The sequence below is a fragment of the Polypterus senegalus genome, chromosome 10 (genome assembly GCF_016835505.1).
Source record: "Polypterus senegalus isolate Bchr_013 chromosome 10, ASM1683550v1, whole genome shotgun sequence".
NCBI lineage: Eukaryota > Metazoa > Chordata > Cladistia > Polypteriformes > Polypteridae > Polypterus > Polypterus senegalus.
In genome coordinates, this window is record NC_053163.1 from 163,586,084 (window position 1) to 163,603,491 (window position 17,408).

At 49.9% G+C, this 17,408-nt stretch overlaps 2 protein-coding genes across 9 annotated transcripts in view; one reads left to right on the forward strand and one right to left on the reverse strand.

Annotated features, from left to right (window-relative positions):
* The window catches only part of tm2d1 (TM2 domain containing 1), a 45,894-nt gene extending 34,690 nt beyond the window's left edge, over nt 1-11,204 (reverse strand). Inside the window, exons 1-4 of the mRNA XM_039767241.1 lie at nt 11,025-11,204; nt 9,241-9,314; nt 6,457-6,565; nt 3,294-3,385 (exon numbers count right to left, since the gene is read on the reverse strand). Of these exons, the coding sequence (XP_039623175.1) occupies nt 3,294-3,385; nt 6,457-6,565; nt 9,241-9,314; nt 11,025-11,155 (406 nt within the window). The 5' untranslated portion in view covers nt 11,156-11,204. The remainder of the gene's footprint in view (nt 1-3,293; nt 3,386-6,456; nt 6,566-9,240; nt 9,315-11,024) is intronic.
* Nucleotides 11,205-11,324: 120 nt separating this feature from the next.
* Nucleotides 11,325-17,408, forward strand: part of patj (PATJ crumbs cell polarity complex component) — a 118,078-nt gene continuing 111,994 nt past the window's right edge. For 2 of the 8 annotated variants that reach the window (XM_039767237.1, XM_039767235.1), the window contains exons 1-2: nt 14,013-14,033; nt 16,841-16,888. In XM_039767237.1, coding sequence (XP_039623171.1) covers nt 16,867-16,888 — 22 coding nt within the window. In that variant the 5' untranslated portion in view covers nt 14,013-14,033; nt 16,841-16,866. Of the gene's footprint in view, nt 11,562-13,901; nt 14,034-16,840; nt 16,889-17,408 lie in introns of those variants that run through there. The other 6 variants (XM_039767236.1, XM_039767234.1, XM_039767233.1 and 3 more) reach the window with 5 other exon arrangements.

Sequence of the window (17,408 nt, forward strand, 5' to 3'; positions counted from 1 at the left end):
TGTGGCACTTTGTTCAGAAACAACGGAGCTGTGTTTAAACGTTAAAGACATCGAGAGCTGCATCTCTACTGAAACAAACGCTTCACACGTCAGGTGAACATCAAACTAACAAAATGGCCGCAAGCGCTGATCACACGAGGAAGGCGAGGCGGAGAACAAAAGTGCAGGACATCATGGGGTGGGGGGTCCCCAACAGCCCCTGACATTCGCTGGCTCTCCTCAACGCCTTCCAAGAAGAGAGAGATGTATATTAAGGCGCCATTAATAACAAATCAAATTAATAATATACTGAACAATTAGGAAAGTCGAGGTGAATAAACCGCAGTCTGCAGCTGCATGAAGAAAAGGTAAAGTACCACCTGAGGTTAGCGGAAAAGCTCAGAAGGCGACAGAAATCTACGTTTTGTACCTCATCTCTCAGTGAAAGTGCACTCAAGTCATCGCATTCACACACACACACACACACACACTCCACAAATGGTATTTACAGACTCAGGGAGGCCCAAAACATCGAGATTCATCAAAATCTCAAAATTCAATTTTGGACTATTAAATATATAAAAAATAAATAAATAAATTAATAATCATCATCATCATCATCTGTAACTTGGCACCCAGACCACAAATGCTAAACTGAACGAACACACACACACACACCAAGGACTGCTGGCCGGTCAGAACTTGCTCAACAGTTGGGGGGAATCCACAATTTCGGACATCTGAGGGGTACGCAACGCTGCCCTTTGATCACCGTCTTAATGCTGATGTCACACTTCACCCGACTCCAACTGTCCCTGCATAGCAACAGCTGAGCCACCGTCAGCAATGCCTGGGCAACATGGCAAAGAGAACAACAACAACAACATTTATTTCTGTCGCACATTTTCATACAAACAGTAGCTCAAAGTGCTTTACATAATAAAGAATAGAAAAATAAAAGACACAATAAGAAAACAAAACAAATCAACATTAATTAACATAGAATAAGAGTAAGGTCCAATGGCCAGGGGGGGACAGAAAAAACAAAAAAAACTCCAGACGGCTGGAGAAAAAATAAAATCTGTACGGATTCCAGACCATGAGACCACCTGACCAGTCCCCTCTGGGCATTCTACCTCACATAAATGAAACAGTCCTCTTGGGATTTAGGGGTCTCACGGAAGGGCATCAGAGGGCACAACACCCTACTTTACCCTCACCCCCAGTGACAGAACCCGTTTTATTGGTGTACTTTGTTACTTTGCTTGTTATCAGGATTTGCTTAGAAAGTTTTATTTCACCCCGGTCTCATGTTTCGTGTTTATGTGATCCATTTTGGGTGCCATCACCAAGTGACTCCATCGTAGCGGTTTGTGCGTCGCTCAGATTCCCACCACTGAATAGCAGCCATTTGTTTATTTAATTGCTGGGACGCCACACACACACACACACACAACTTACATAGAGAGACAAACACAGTAAAGGCGCTCAAAACAAATTCATATTATATTAACCAAATAAAGAGGGTGAAAACCAAACAACTCACCCAAAAGCCCACCCAATTCCTCCAGCCGAGAGAACTACTTAACTAACTCTGAACAAATGAAACCCAAACTGTCCACAAACTCCAGATGCAAGCGAGGATGAGGTCGGTCAAGTGCCGTTATGTAAGGTCCAGTGGAGTTGCAGTCGTCGTGACTGGAAGTGCTCATTGGATGAAGGCGTAGCCAACGAGGGCAAACATCACACGGGCAGCCCCGGGCAAATACATTGAAGTTAACAAGGCTGTAAGCCAAGGTGGTTGTGTTTGTAACCTAATGGAGGGTGACGGGTTCAAATGATTAAGACAGATGAATGCCACCAGCTTCTTATTATGGCTCACTTTGACGTCTGCGCCACGCCTCATGGTGAAGTACTCCCAAGGGCTGCTGGGATTTGCAGTCCATTCAAGTGGCGCTGCTACCTCATCAGTTAAACATGGGCTTGGTTTCTGTGCAAACTCTGTTGCTGGAAAAACAAAGTCTTGGAGAACGACTAGTGAAGTTACTTTAGAAAGAAAAAGTTCCAACTTGTGATTCTCATTTGGCCCTTTAGATTCCCAGCGATTCTCGATTCCTTCATTTTGTACCCTTGCTGTCTGTCTGGCCGGCCTACATGTCAACTCCTCGCCTTTTAATCAAAGATCTCAAAAAGATCCTCAGATACTTTGGCGTCTCTGGAGATGTTCGCTGTTAAAAGCCCAAAGAAAATCCCAGATGACGTTAACATAACGGTCGCCACAGTGACAATAATTAATTTCTTCCGGACTTTAATGTAATGTATCTTATATGAATTGTTATTGAGCAAAAATCTGGGAAATAGAGAAGATGATAAAATCAGTCAAATGTGCCAAGAAAAAGGGCAGAAGAAAACCCCATAAACTACTCCTCCCTGGCCCTGAACAGCCTTGCAATCCCACCCCGACCTTCTGGGGTCCCACCCCGACCTGCGCTCTCTTGGCTTTGGTTCACCTGGCCTGCCATACTGAATTCCTCTCATTTGTGCCTTCAAGATCTCCAAGGTGGGGCTCCATGTTACAAACAACACAAACCTGAAGTGGGCACTTTAAAGCACACAAAGGCATCTGTCCAAGATGGACGTGTGAACATCTGGCAGCAGCCTGTTTGAGGAGCTCAACCTGAAGCAGTGTGAAAGAGACTCGCGAGTGCAGCCCTGGCCCCGCGTGGCATCGCCAGCCTTCAAAACGGTGCAGAAACGCGAGGCCAGACAGGGTAGTCGCATTACCGCCGCTTCAGTGGACTCCAGAAAGAAACAAAGCCGCCAGCCATGGGCCTCTTTGACGAGCACGTGCCTTGAAAAGACACAAAAGCGGAGCCAACTGGCAAAAACGCTCACACCTGACAGATTCTCTCAAGAGAGGCAAATGTTTTCATTCCTTAAGTGGACGGCACTTCATTTTCCTTTTATTCTCCCCCTTCTCCTTACAATTTGGCAACACAGCCCAGCACAATCAAAGGAGGATCCAAGCGACCACCTTGAAAAACTGACATTTTATTAGCTGTGTGCTGCCAGTTGAGTTAAGACCACCCAACAAGGAGGCACCCTGGCCAGGGACCGATTTTCTACTGGCATTACTGCTACATTTCAGAAATGTGAGGGGGGCTTTGAACCTAAAAATACATTTACATGAGACGCCTGAACCCTGCCGATTACACACCAGACATGATCACACATTCAAACACTGAAGAGATACGCCGGGGCACACGCACACACAGAGTATCTAATGACAAAAAATAAACCGCCATTCTACTCACCCAAAGCCGGGTATCCGAGGTAAAAGCGGTCCGCTCCAAGCCAGCCAAGAAAGAGCGATAAAGCCACCGCCACTTTGTAGGAGTAGCCATTCCTAAGGGAAGAAGCCACACAGAAAATGATCATCGGCCCACCGGCAAACCCTTTAAGACAATGGGCAGGGCCTGGGGGTGCCATAACACCAGGGTTCAAGTGGGCACGAGGCCGGCCACTCACTGATCTGACCCAGATTCCCAGAACTTAAACAACTTGGCGATTGTCTACACACAAACCCACATCACTGAACGGGTAGCGTGTGTGTGTGTGTGTGTGTGTAAACTCCTTTAAGAACAATACTGTGATGGACGGAGACCTCAAAGATGTCACAGAAAAGGCCTACTGATGCCAGAAAAGCCTCCATAAGGAAAAGAGGGAAAGCACCAAAACCCCTGGCCCAACTGAACAAAACCTTGACATTTACACTTCACAAACTTAATACTGAAAACGTCCAAAACAGACACAAGGCGGCTTACAGATTAGCAAAAGAAATAAAAATACAAAGGAACCCCAAACAATGATAAGTCCGGTTCACACCCTGGAGTCGTGCTGGAGAGGATGCTGGGATTTGGTGTGCAGAGCCAACGGAGGACCTGTGAGGCGCCCGTGTCTCACGTGGATCTGCTGCATGTCCTTCGTTTGGTGGAATAAAACCAGACTGCTGTGTTCCTTGAGAAGGCCATTTTGCTTTGAATTGAACTTCATGAACGCCAGGACGGTGAAACCCCAGAAAAGACAACCGACCTGCTTAACTGAGAAGAGCGGCGTCTCCAGCTGGGCTAACACGATGACCAGCATTTACCAGCAGGCCGATAATGTCAGAAGGGAAGAATAAATCCAATATTATAAGCAGTAATGGACATTTGTAACGGACATTTGCTGAAATCAATTTAATGGAACCTTAAGTTTAAAAAAAAAAAAAAAAAAAAAACACAAAACAAGCATTTCTGGGCGATTCCAAGCGTTGGCACATTAGTGTACACAAGTTATGTACGGCATACTGAATGTGTACACAAACACACCAGGTAGTTCTGTTTAATACTCGGTGTGCGTGACATGGCAGGGGCTTCCATTTCAGGCCCACTTTAACACCCCCCGTACTTAAATGGAGCCCGCAAGATCGACAGGCCACCCATAGGCGCGACTGTGCCCTGTAAAAGGGCCGATGTGTGCCTCGTGTTCATTGCTGTGCCAAGTGTTTCAACCTGTAAATAAGCAAACCTATAGAATGTGCGTGGAATGGGGGCTGGCGGGGGGGCTGCTGGTCTCTTTTAATTAACCCTTTAGCTCACAACACAGATGTTGTTCAAAGAGGAGCGTCTGAAAGGAGGGCAGCGTCTTTCAGGCTTGCAGATGCCCGCCTAGGAAGCACACTCAATATGTTCCACGATTCACCTTTTAAATATAATCTGCACGCTATCAGCTAAAGATGCTCCTGCAGGTTCACATCCATGGAAGGCGTCTGCACATCTGGGGGTACAAACCTCGTGCCTGGTGTGCCCCCGAGATACACACGGAGCCCTCAAAGCCTTTGAATTCCATTGACAAAGTGAACTGGGGGATCAAGAAACAGAGGGCATGTATCCCGTGCCCACCACCCGATATCCATGGGTTATTTTAACGGCTCTGCGTGCTATGCTGTGCTTGCTTGATCAGCCATATTGTGTGTCACGGCATTTCAGTTTTTATTTCTCTCAAACTGCAATATGGCCAAGTGTGACATGGTGGAATAAGAGAGGCTGGCTGCTTAGATAACAAAACACATACACTTAAAGGTCAGGGTGCATTAGTCTGAAATACATCTCAGGGGCCGGGCTTCTGCCACTTAGTCACAGGAGAGATGTTGCTGGTGGGCCCAGGTGCGTTCACAGCGTGAAACGGTGGCAGGTAAGCCAACTAAAAAGGTGCCACGTCTGCCTCACAGGTGACTAGGATGGGGACAGGTTAAATGAGAGTTCCAGGAGTGTCCAACAGGTGGCGTTGCGATTCGTGACATTGTTAACAAAAAGCCTCCCCAGAACTCCCTGCCAGCTGGTAATCAAAGACGCCTCTCCACCGCGTCACAGGCATCTTTTACTGGACATCAGCACGGGAGGTCTGCTCCCTTTATAGAGCGCCAGTTGGCCCAGTCTACAGATACTGTGGCCTACTGGTTTAGAGTCCAAACCTAAAGACCCTTCCAGTTAAGATGGACTCAACTGAGTGGAACGGTTGCCAGCCCACTCACTGCAAGGCACATGCAGCACATGTTCCACTCCAACAGATGGTGCATATAACCCACACTATAACCTAGTAAAGGAAATCTGAAATAGAAAAAGAGAGATAAAATAAAAGGGGCGGACAGAGGTAAAGACTGACCCCATCAGAGCCCAGTGAGTGGCACACCAAGGCCCGACTGCTGGGGTCTCAAACCCGAGTCCAGGAAGGCCATCATGCCCCATGTGTGGCTGTTAAAGGACTCTGTGATTTACTTGCACGGTTGACTCCTGCTCTCGGTTTGCTACATCAGCTCGTCAGACTGCTTACCAGACACGAACAACATCAGCAGTCCCCCCTCCATCTTCTTTTTCACTGTCTGTATTTTGTTCCGTTTACATTTTTCTTCATTAACTTATGATGTCAATCTGTCCGTGGCCTCAGTTATATGGCACTTGATTCTCAACGGCAGTGCCAACATCAGTAATGCACCATCTGTTGGAATGGAAAATGGCAGGCATTGTACTACTACATCGGAATTTCTAGCAATGAGTACGCCTAAGAGAGTGCGACTGTGAGGTGGACAGAAATCTGGTCGGGGGGCTCCTCCTCCGGGAATGCCACTCAGACTCGAAGGTTATAGCCAAGACTTTTAAATTTGCTGTTTACGTTCATTCTGAAGGGTTACTTCTCACAGCTTTAATTTGACACTTTTAATCTTCTTGGTTGTCAATGAATGACTGGCGAGACATTGCCGATTTGTTTAATCCGCGTCTGCCTTGTCCTCGGTGTGTTTAAACACTTCTGTGCTCGCTGCACTGCGCCTCTTTACTTACTAAAACACGGCGTGACAAGCAAGGTGACGTCCGAGACCCCCAGAAGCGTGCAGGGGGCCTCTACCTCAACATTTAAACCCGACGACGGCCTACTTACACATGCCGGCACGGGACGGCCTTGTAAAATCCAACTTCTCTTCCGGAGAACGTCAGCTCTTTCCCTTCAAAGTTGCGACACGTGATATTGGGAGCAGGCAAACAGGGAACTGAAAAAAGAAAAGCAACAAGCGCAGAGTTACTTCGGCCCGACCCGGAATGGGGACGTCTGCCTTATTCAAGAGATTTCTTTACTTTTGGCTCCGACAACGGCCTTTAAAGTTCAGTGGGTCAAACAAAAAAGATTTCCTGATTTTAAGGCAGCTGCACCTGGCTTTTATTTCATGAAATCAGATTTCTTTTGTTCTTTCTCTCCAAGTTTAATCACTTTGTTGCTGAAATATCAAAAAGAACTAATGCCCTTTTACACACGGGAGCATTTCTTACTAGGCGCCTGGCACCGTCTCGGCCTTTTATCAGCAGGGGGCCCACACGCCGGCCCAGGGAGTCGAGTTTCACCCAACTCTGCCAGTCACACACGAGTAGGCTTCCAGCTTGGTCTTCTGCCCGTCTCCTCAGTCCTTTATGCCTTGGGTGGAATCGGCAATTAACCCAACGTGTGTGACAAACTGCAACTCGGGGTCTGTGCTGGTGGCAAACATGGACAAGGGGCCTGGTCCATCACAGCGCCAATTCAGGTAACGCGCACCACTCCGGCAGGCCGGACACACAAATTGTATTAAACGTGTCACGTAAGACAAAGGTGCTGCGCTAAAAGAGCTGGACAGTGTGACATCCGTGGCAGAGCGACGGGCGCTGAGCAGGCAGACTCACTCCTGTCACTCCTGGAGAATCCACTGAACAGGATCATCTCCAGACAGAGGAGCAGCTTCAACGACAGACAGACCGAGGAGACCCCACACTATGTGACTCGGGGGGTAAACGTTAACATTACATAAAGTTATTGTCTGTTATACCTTCATTTTTAATGAACTCTTTAATTTAATATTGCTCTTTATCAGTATGCTGCTGCTGGAGTTTGTGAATTTCCCCTTGGGATTAATAAAGTGTCTAAAACAACACATGAACGAAAACCAAAGTCACCTTAAGCTCCTGTGACGCCGCTTCTGGCGATGGCAGATCGTGGGGGGCCGCAGGTCTGTGCCCACTGACCACCTCTTTGGGCTGCACTGCAAGGCGTTTCTTATCACTTAACCTGCAGCTGCACAATGCTGAGGTACAAAGGGGGGCCAAGATGAGACCAGCTGATCAGCAGTCACCCCTTGACGTTAATCAAACCCCGTTATTGGGGGGACGAGCCACAGAACCAGAGAGCTTCTCCAGAGTGTCGTCCACCACAATTCTCCGATCTTCACTTTTTACCGACTGCTTATCGACTGAAGCGGATATCAAACGATGGACGACGTCAGCTGGTGACCTGCTGGCCAGACGGCTCTCATAACACAGAGAGGCTGGGGGGCAAAGAGCACAGCAGACGTGTCACTCTTGGGAGACGGTGCCGCTTTATGGTGGGTAGCGACATCCTGCACACGGCCCTTAACTCTGTGACAGCCACTGTAGCTTCAAGAGAGGCCGATTAAGGAGGCAAGCTCAGCCATGGGACCCCCGCTGGAGGAGAACATGAAGACCAAACTGATGGCGACGATGCTGCACATCCTCTCCGCGACACACGAGCACTGAAGACTTTACACCAGCACAGTGGGCTCCTTCATGCCCACAGTGCTGCACTGGCACCGCTCTCTTATTAACCAATTTCTCTTCTCGTGTGTCTGGGTGGTGGTTGCTGTTGTTGGCTTTACATATTTTTGAACTTCTGTTAAGTGACATTCTCCTTGGGACAAACAGAGTGGTGTCTATCTAAAGTTGTGAAAGACATGGCCTCTGAGAAGGCTGGCATTCACCTGCCCAGTCAGGAGGCCACCCTAACAGATGGCACGGCAGCAGATGGATTCACCAAGCATGCTGGCTGGCGAAACTCCTCCAAGTAAAGCTTTATGAAAATGAAATCCACAGGCGAGGGTCCCGTCAGCCTGACCCAGGAGTGCCCCCCGGCTTCAGATCTGGCATGACGGCAGCACTCCCTGGTCTGGCATGGAAAAGCAGCACCGCGTCTACTTCAGGCGAGTCAACGTCAGGAATGGAGGTGGTGGTGGCATGTGGGGGAGTCGGCGGGGACTGCCAGCCATGTTGGCGAGGACATCAGAGCCTACCAGGGAGTGTGTGAGTGTGTGTGAGACAGAAGTGTTTGGGGTGAGGTGCGCCATGGACTGTAGTGGGTGGCGGGTGACTATGTCTTTAGTATCCTAGTGCCAGCTTTGCTGTAAAAGGATGCAAACTTTGAACAATGGAAGTGACCGAGAGAACAAACAGCAATAAAAAAGTCCATCTGTCCGTCACCAAAGTGAACTCCTAAATCAAAGTCACCGTCAAAAGGGGGGTCCACAGTACTAACAAGACGGAGATTTCTTTTTAAATTAATCTCACATGAGGAAAGGTCGTCATAGGCAACCGTTTGACCTCCCAGGCCACGCCCCCCACAGAGCACGTGCCTTACTAAAAGGGACCAATGAAACGGTGACGTCAATAAAAATTACAATGGCATCAAAAAAAACAAAAAAACAAAGTCGAAAATTAATTCTGTGATGCAAACAAATCAAAATCGTCGACCTGCGCTTGTCACGTCCGTCCAGTGGGGGGCGCAGAGCATTTAAAGGAGCGGCTGACGGAGGATGAGGAGGGACCTGTGCTCATTAGACACGTCTCCATAGGCAGACGACAGGCAGCAGCACTTCTATGTGATTTGGAGAGCATAAAAGAAACTTACCGTAGGCCGTGAAGTTGGTGCAGTTCACGGGCTCCTGTGTGGCATTACTGATTTTGGGGTCTTCACATATGAATGTGTCACTAATAAGGAAAGCAAACGTTAACTCTGTCCCACGTCCGACACCCACCGAGTGTGAGGGACAGCAAAGCAAAGCCAGACACTCCACATCCCTCAGCCCACTTCATCTCATTCAGGGCTCATGCTGAACCAGGCAGCATCGGGGACGAGCCAGGAAACGGTGTGCCACCCCATTGTGGCAGGAAACGGGCACAGAAGAAGTGACTTTTGTGGACTGTAGTTTGTAGCGTTCTGGTAAGCAAGCCACATAATGACGGCGCCTATGACAGAAACAGAACTCACAACATGACGTGAAACATAAATTACTACCACAGAAAAACAAAGATGACAATCAGCCCAAAAGATCAAGAACCGGAATGAGCCAGAACTGCACATCAGAAAAAAATAAAAAATAAAATAATATTACGAGCAGAAGAAACGGAAAGCCAATGGCCAATACACACAGGCCCCCACTGGCACACGCTAAACGGCCCACCAGTCACACCAGCACATCTCTGGAAGAAACGCCCACATGGAATGGGAAATGCAAGTAAACTCCACAATGACCGGGCACAGGCTTCAAACCCAACGCACCCCCCGTGCCAAGGTGCCAGTCTTAAAACTCAAACTGCCCCTCAATGCCCGGTTTAAATTAAGCTTAGTGCAGGAGGTGTCCTCACCCACCCATACTCTGGAGGCACTTCTCTTGTTACAGGCTTGGGAAAGGTCAGGGCCCAACGTGGGCACCACGGAGCACAAGGCCAGAAAGAGCCCTGGTCCACACATACCTCACCAAACTGGCACAACGCCAGCTCCTTGTGGTCAAGGGGGGCTTTGTGAGGGTACAAGAGGCCGAGGGCACACAGACAGCCTCTCTGACGCCCAGAGATGCCAGGCGGCCTGACGTATCAGCGCAGCGCACCGCACACGCCGCTCAGAGGCTCTGGACCAGGGGATGCAAAGTGAAGCCCTGCGTGGACCCCTCTGGCCGGAGGGGTTTCACTCCAACCAATTTGACACTCTGTGCGACACGCCGATTATATTGATTATTTCTCAGAGATCCGCACCTTTGGCCAAACTTTAAAGGCTTACTTTTGATTGCAGTCACCTTCTTTAATGATCCCCAAATGCTGAAGGCCATCAACGTGCGGTGCAGGAAATGGCTGCGAGTTACTGTAATGAAGGGGGGCTGCCTCGCCCTCTGGACCTGCTGGAGAAGGTGGCAGAGGAGGAGAGAAAGACGACAAACTGGTGGCCCTTAGTGACAGGAGGAGTGCGACTGAGGCGGACTAATAAACTGAACTGCTCGGCATCTTAAAACACACAAGTCTGATAAACGTAATGGCGCACAGTTGTGGACTCCGTTCAACAAACACAGATCGACAGAAGCCGCTATATGAGGCGGCACCCTGGGCCTCTGTCGCCTTTCCCGTTGCTCGTCGCTCTTTTTCTCGGCTCATTTTATTGTATTTACGTTGTTTCTTCTCCTTTGCTGTTACAAACGCATTTTACCCGACCAGACGAGACGGTCACAACAGACGCCACTTACATTAGCTTACTTAGCTCCTTACATTTTCATTTTCACATTCCTGCCTGCTTTTCCACGCGCACACGCCGGGGTTTTTAAAACGAACGAGCGGCTGTAATCTCTGCGCACGGAGGCCGTAAACAGACAAGCGTACCGCACATCCCACTGCAGGCAAGCCCACCACAAAAGAAAAGGATATTGTCCCATCCGCAGCTCGTCGCACTTGTCTGCTCCGTCCACCGCACTGGACTGAAGGGAAACGAGAAGAAAAAACAACGAAAGAGTCCACAACGGAGGACCGCAGGCGTCAGAAATCCTGGGGGCAGCCATGTTGGAACTCCGCCTCTGAAGCAGGTGACCGCAACTCACTTCCGCCCTAAGAGCACGTGACACGCGTCTCTCTTCCGCCCGCCTTTGACGAAGTGGCCGCTCGGCGCGCGCGGGGTGGGAAGGGAAGGGGGCGGGGCTGGAGGGCGTTTCTGGCCTGGCGGCTCAGAGCTCAGCGCGCAGACCCCGACAGGAAAGCCCCGTGGAGCTCTGCGTGCAAGGCGCAGCCCGAGAAAGCTCATTCGGGTTAGTGACCCTGGACCGACCTGCTTCGAACGAGCGCGCTGGGCAAGAAGCCCCTCCTTCGCTTCCTGCCTTGTGCCCAGTGCGGTCTGGGCGGCAAGTCTTCTGTGTAGCCACAAAGTCAATCACGACGCTCTGGAAGTGCACGCAGTTCGTGTCCTAAGAGGTACGTGTGAAAGCCCACTGCTGACCTATATGGAGCTGTACCACTGGGCAGTGCCAGGAGCACATTTTGGACAGTGCCAGGGGATGTCCACCTGGGCTCACTTAACTGTAGTGTCTAAAAGACAGCAGCTAAAGGTTCAGTTCCAGCAAGCGGTTAACAAAGAGAGATGGATGGGAAAGGCGCCATATATTAGACAGATAGAAAAGACACGATACAGAATAAAAGGAAGGCAGACAGACTGACAGATAGATAGATGGCTAACCCAAGAACAAAGAGTCCAGTTAATGACATGAATGAATGTGGAGGTGTGTAGAATACAACGGCCACTCGGTCTTTCTTATTTTATATCTACGTCTATCGATACTGGCGTAATTACAATTTGGTCAACTCTTCATATTTATGTATACAATATTCAGGTATAAAAGAAAGGCTCTACATCTACAGTATAACAGATAGATATGAAAGGCACTATATAATGGATTGACTGAACTTTATTTGGCTTTTTACAGAGGAGAGAGAAGGTTGGGAGCAGCTGCTGATTTTACAGCGCCTTGCCACACCCGCCACACGACATACCACCTGGTTTGGGACCCAAGTGCAGCGGGTGACACCTCAGCACCACACTGGGACAGTGGAAGGTTTGTGACAGTGGCTGGAGTGCCAATCCTGTCACCAAGCCCCAAGTGTTCCCTGGAGTGGGAGGACCCGTTTGCTTGGCTGGGCACAGATTACCGTCCCCTCTGAACGGAGCAATGGCGGGTTAAGGGTAGAGTCACTAACCGGCCACCACTCCTTCATATTTATAGAAGCTCTGTCCATAAATTAATAAATAGCTACGCACCCCCTCCGAGCCCGAGAATGACAAAGGTGAAAGCCAACTTCTGTGCTGGTAGTCCTGGTCACAGTGAGGCATCATGCAGGTGTGATGATGTTATGATGTCCCATTTGCAGCATACAAGGCACCTCAGCCCAGTGCCAGCAGTGTCGGGTGCCCGCCTAGAAACACACGCCAGGGGCCATTCACTCACACATCAGCACTCACGCCAGGCCAGTTTGGGGACAACGAGCGAGACCCCAGTGAAGCATCTGAACATTCTCCTGCCTGATGAGTCCAGTTCAGGGATAAAGGGTCATGGAGCCCATGCTGGCAGCAGTGAGCACAAGGCAGGAGTAAAAGCTGGATGGGGTGCCAGTGCCCGTTTAAAGTCATCAGTTAACTTAACCCGCAGCAGAAGTGGAGCACTTGGAAGAAATTCCACAGAACACCTGATCATGGGGGTCCAACCGATGGCACTGGGCCTGTGAGGCAGAAGTGCTAAGCATGGTGCTACCTTAGCAGCAGTAATAGTATTGAGATTTAAACCAGGACCGGGTGCTGGATTGCTGGCAGCAGTGTACCCATGGCACTCCTGTGCCCAATAGAGTCAAATGCTGTATTAGTAACATTTTGATTCATTCATTCATTTTCCTAACCTGTTTATCCAGGGCAGGGTCACAAGGAAGCCAGCGCAAGACAGGAACAATCCCTGGACAGATGGTCAGTCCATTGCATGGTGGCACAGACAAATACCCTTTATGTGGCCTTTAAGATTATTTGCAGTGTGTTGATTTCATGAGAGAAACATAACGCGGTCACTGCAGGTAAAAGTATGAAGAAAATGTTAAAAAATCTCAGGAACGGTCACGTTCTTGTTTGCCGAAACATCTGAATAGACGGGCAGTAGGAGGGCAAGCTGGCTAGTCCTGCCACTTCACAGCTCTGGTGCCCTCTGGTCTCCTCCCAGTTTATCTAAAGCGACTCACAATAGCAGGAAGGCCATAGCACAAGGGTGGCTCAGAGGGGGCCAATTGTGTCTGTAACACTGCAGTTTAAAGCCAGCCTCTAGATCACACTGTCTGGCACCTCAAAGACTGGCATGCCACCCAGGATCATCACCAGTTACAACCAGTCCCAGTGTACTTTATGAAACTCAACTCTGTGAAGTTCAAACTCTGGTTGGGAGTTTTAAAAGGACCATCTCTTGTCACCAGGGTCACTAGAAGGTCCCTTGTCCTCTTTTGTTTAATGTTGCTTTCCTACCGAGTCTTGTCGTTTGCGGACCTGCTGAGGGTCCAGGACTGGATCCCACGCTGGGCACCGTGCCGCCAAGTTTACTTGGTTTCCTAATGAATGGATAAAGGCAAGTTTGAGATCATTTTATCAATAAACGGTCCACGTATTACAAGTCCTGCTTGCCCACCAGGACGGGGACCGCCCACCCCCGTCGTGACGGCCCAGTGCCTTCAGTGAAAAAGCCGACGATGAATGGAAGGTCCAAATAAGCGGCCGCTAATGAGACTCCGTCCGCCTCTTTCCGTGGCCCTCGCCTCGCGCGCTCCCGCATGGGCGCGCACCACCCCCCGCCTTCCGGCCACTTCCTTTTTCTCAGGTGAGCTGCGCGCTCCCGCAGCACACGCACTTCCGCCGCACAGGTAAGTAACACTCCGTAGAAAAGCCGTCCGGCGCTGTAGGGGGTCTCGAGGGAGCGCGGGGTCGGGTGTAGAACTTCTGGCTGACCGCCCCGGTCTCGGACAACTGCGCGACTCCGCCACCGGGACTCGGGGCCTGTCCAGCACCCCTCGGGTCGTGTCTGGCAGTTTCGGCAACTGATCGAACGGAGGGCGGACATCATGGGGGTGGCGACGGGAAAAACGAGGACGGAATGCCTTCGGCAAACCGCGTCCGTTATGTGGCCACAGCGAGGGGTGGGGGATTGAGGACGTTTTAAATGGGGGGTCGCTCAGCTCAGCTCAATCAACAGGTGCAGCTCGAGACTCTCCAACATGAAACTAGTTCGAACTGGGCGGGATTTCCGGCCTGAGAAGCCAATCACAGGGAAAGGTGCTCGTGGATAGGGCGTGGGTACGGGATTGAGTGACAAGTCCTCGTTACAGGTGGCCGTAGGCACGGACGGGACTTCGTGGGACCAGAGGCTGAGAGTCAAATGGCTAGAAGGGGGCCACCCAACTTTCCAGTGCCCAGTTGTGTTAACCAGGGTGTGCCAGGCCTGCTTTAGCCAGCATGTAGCACTTGGCAGAGGGTAGAGAGCAGCAGCTCTTTGGGTGCCAATCTCGGTTCAAGAATAAATGAAAAGTAACCTAAGGTGCCAGGTATTGGCATAGCTGGGGCACAGGGGTTGAGCCCTCTCAGAACAGAAACGGAGATATATTTTAAGGCACTGATTGATTAAAGATGAAATCACTCCGTGGGCACCTGCTTGGTACAGGCTCTCCCGTGTGCCCCGTTTTGTGGTTTATGCTTTGTTTTTAACTAACTTGAATAAACTTGAAAAGGTCTGCAGTCCCTCGTGTGTACCTTCAGCGATTCTCTGAGGTCCTCGTGTGTCTCAGCCTCTCTTGCCTGGCGCTTTTTCTGTCAATCACATTCCTGTAAATCCAACTTCTCGGACTGTCGTTGTATGGCACCTTGCTCAAGTTCTGTCCACTACCCCCAGTTGTAGATGGGCAGCCATTACCTGCTGTGACAGCATCGTCCACAGGGTCCTGAATACTTTCTGTCTTTGGTGGCACCTCAACTTGTCCACTTTGTTTTCATTAATGTGCTCCATTTGAACTTTATTGCCAGCATCCTCCCCACTGAGCCACCACAGCTAAACTGACCAATCGGATTACTCTGAGGGACACGTGACGCACACACGTGACAGACAGAAGCCATTTTATTGTATAGCAGATCTCTGTTTTCTGTGGTCTGAAATGATAATTTGAATTTGGAAGTTGCTTTGAATAAAGGTTTGTGACGGCCATCTTATGTGTGCGTCTGTGGGACGTCCCTGAGCTGATGGGCTTGGCACTCGTTGAGTGGATTTGCTTCTCTTTTGTGAGATGTGTGGCCCCCTAGTGGTGGGGACAGTGACCCGCCCAGTGTCCATGCGGTTCTGCTTTGCCTGTAAAGCCACTTGGGGCACCGCTCAGCCTAAAAGGCGCTATATGAAATCAGTAGACCCGATTTGGGGGGGCATTGCAGTACAAAATGAATCGAAGATCTCACACGGAAACGTTAATTTAAAGGACTGCAGTAGGGTTGTGTGGAGCTTGGACTTGTGATGGTGAAGGCGGGTGGGTGTAAAGGGGGTCCAACCAGGTACCCCATTTAATTTAAAGAAAAGGACAGCAAAACGATTTTGAACAAAAAGTTTTGGAGGTCTCGTGTCCTGCAGGCTATGGTCTTGTATCCCACGTGTTTCACGTCTGCAGGGTGGTCTTCATCCATGAAGCCCTGCATTTATTGGATGTGGGCTCCCGATAGAATGGCCACTTCTGGCGCCAATATTCCTTTAAATTAGTGCCCGGAGCAGGACAGGTGGGCTATTTGGATGAAAGGGGAAGTGATGCCAGGGTCCATCTCAGGACTCGTCTTCTGGTCAGCGGGTGAAGGAGAAGCAGGAATCGGCAGGTGTGGTCCGCCAGGCTCTTGGGGTGGTACGCACGCCTTGTTGAAGCTCAGACCCTGGTTTGATTTCTGGTGGGGTGCCATCTTAAAGGCGGCTGCACCTTCACAGTTCTTTCTTTCTTCATTCAGGGCTGTTTCTGTCATATCTGTTTAATGGCCCACTCAGAATTGGCCCAGTACAGGGCTGGTGTCCAGTCCAGGGGGTGTCTGTGACTTGTGGGCTCAGGAAGCTGATGATTGTGTGACTTGTGTTGGCTGGCATTCTGCCTCCTGAGTGCCATTCTCAGTTCCCTGTCTTTAATTGGGGTCCTTGGGCCTTTTCTTAGCAACTGGAGGCTGGTAGTGCAGGGCATCATTGGGGGGCTTCAACATGACATATGGGACACCTGTGGGCTGCACATAAGGCCGGTGAGCTAGGACCAGGGTTCAAACGCTGGCAGGAAAGAAGGCTGGGGACTTGAGGAAGAGGTATGGAAAGTGAGGTACAAGACCGGCTTTGGCGTTATGTTTAGATGGGCAATTATGTTAAGACCTCACCAAGCAGAGCACAGATGCCACTTCTGCCAACTCCACACTTTGTTTCTGCTCCTTCATTTTAGTTAACAAAAAACTGGCATCTCCGTAACGGAGGTCTTCCTGGTACTTGGTGTGGGTTTGGGGGGCGTCTCACCATCACCCCAGTTGTTCACATTTTAATTAAGCTCCGCCTCCCAGGGGTGTGTGGCCTGATGGTCCTGCGGGCCACGCCTACTGAAATGTAAATCTTCACTTGATGTCTGCCTCATTTTCACTGATGTTCCTTTTCCTCTTCCTTTTTTCTTTTTCCCAGGAGTTTCCTCCGGAAACAGCAGCCCAATGTACGAGACGCAGCTTTCAGGTATGGCCATCTTTGAATGCCGTGTTCGACTTTAACTGTATGATCAAATGCTTTTTCTTCTCTTCACCTCAGTTGACTTTGTGGGTTGGCGGTCACAGGTATACCAACGCCGTGCCCCTTGAGCCGTGTCTTACTTTTGTAGCCCACATGCTAGCATTTCATTCCGCAAAGTTTTAGGCCCTGGAGCGTCTGTGCCAGGCCATGCCAGTTTGATGAGGCTTGTCTTGTGCCCACTCTGACGTGGACGACACGGTGGTGTTGTCTGGAGCTGTGGCCTGTGGTGTTTCGGTGTTCGCTTTCTCTCGTTGTCTAATATTTTCTCGTTTCTTTGTAGTACACGAGAGCAAATCCTCGACTTTTGACCGCCTTAGTTGTTTTGGCCCGTGCCATTCTGTCAGGTGAGCCGACTTTCGGTGATGTGACCACCTTGTGAATTCTTGCACGGGGTCACTGAGTTGTCGTCTCATGAAATTGTCACGTGTGGTACAGCTGAAGGTCACTGAGCCAACCAGAAAGACGA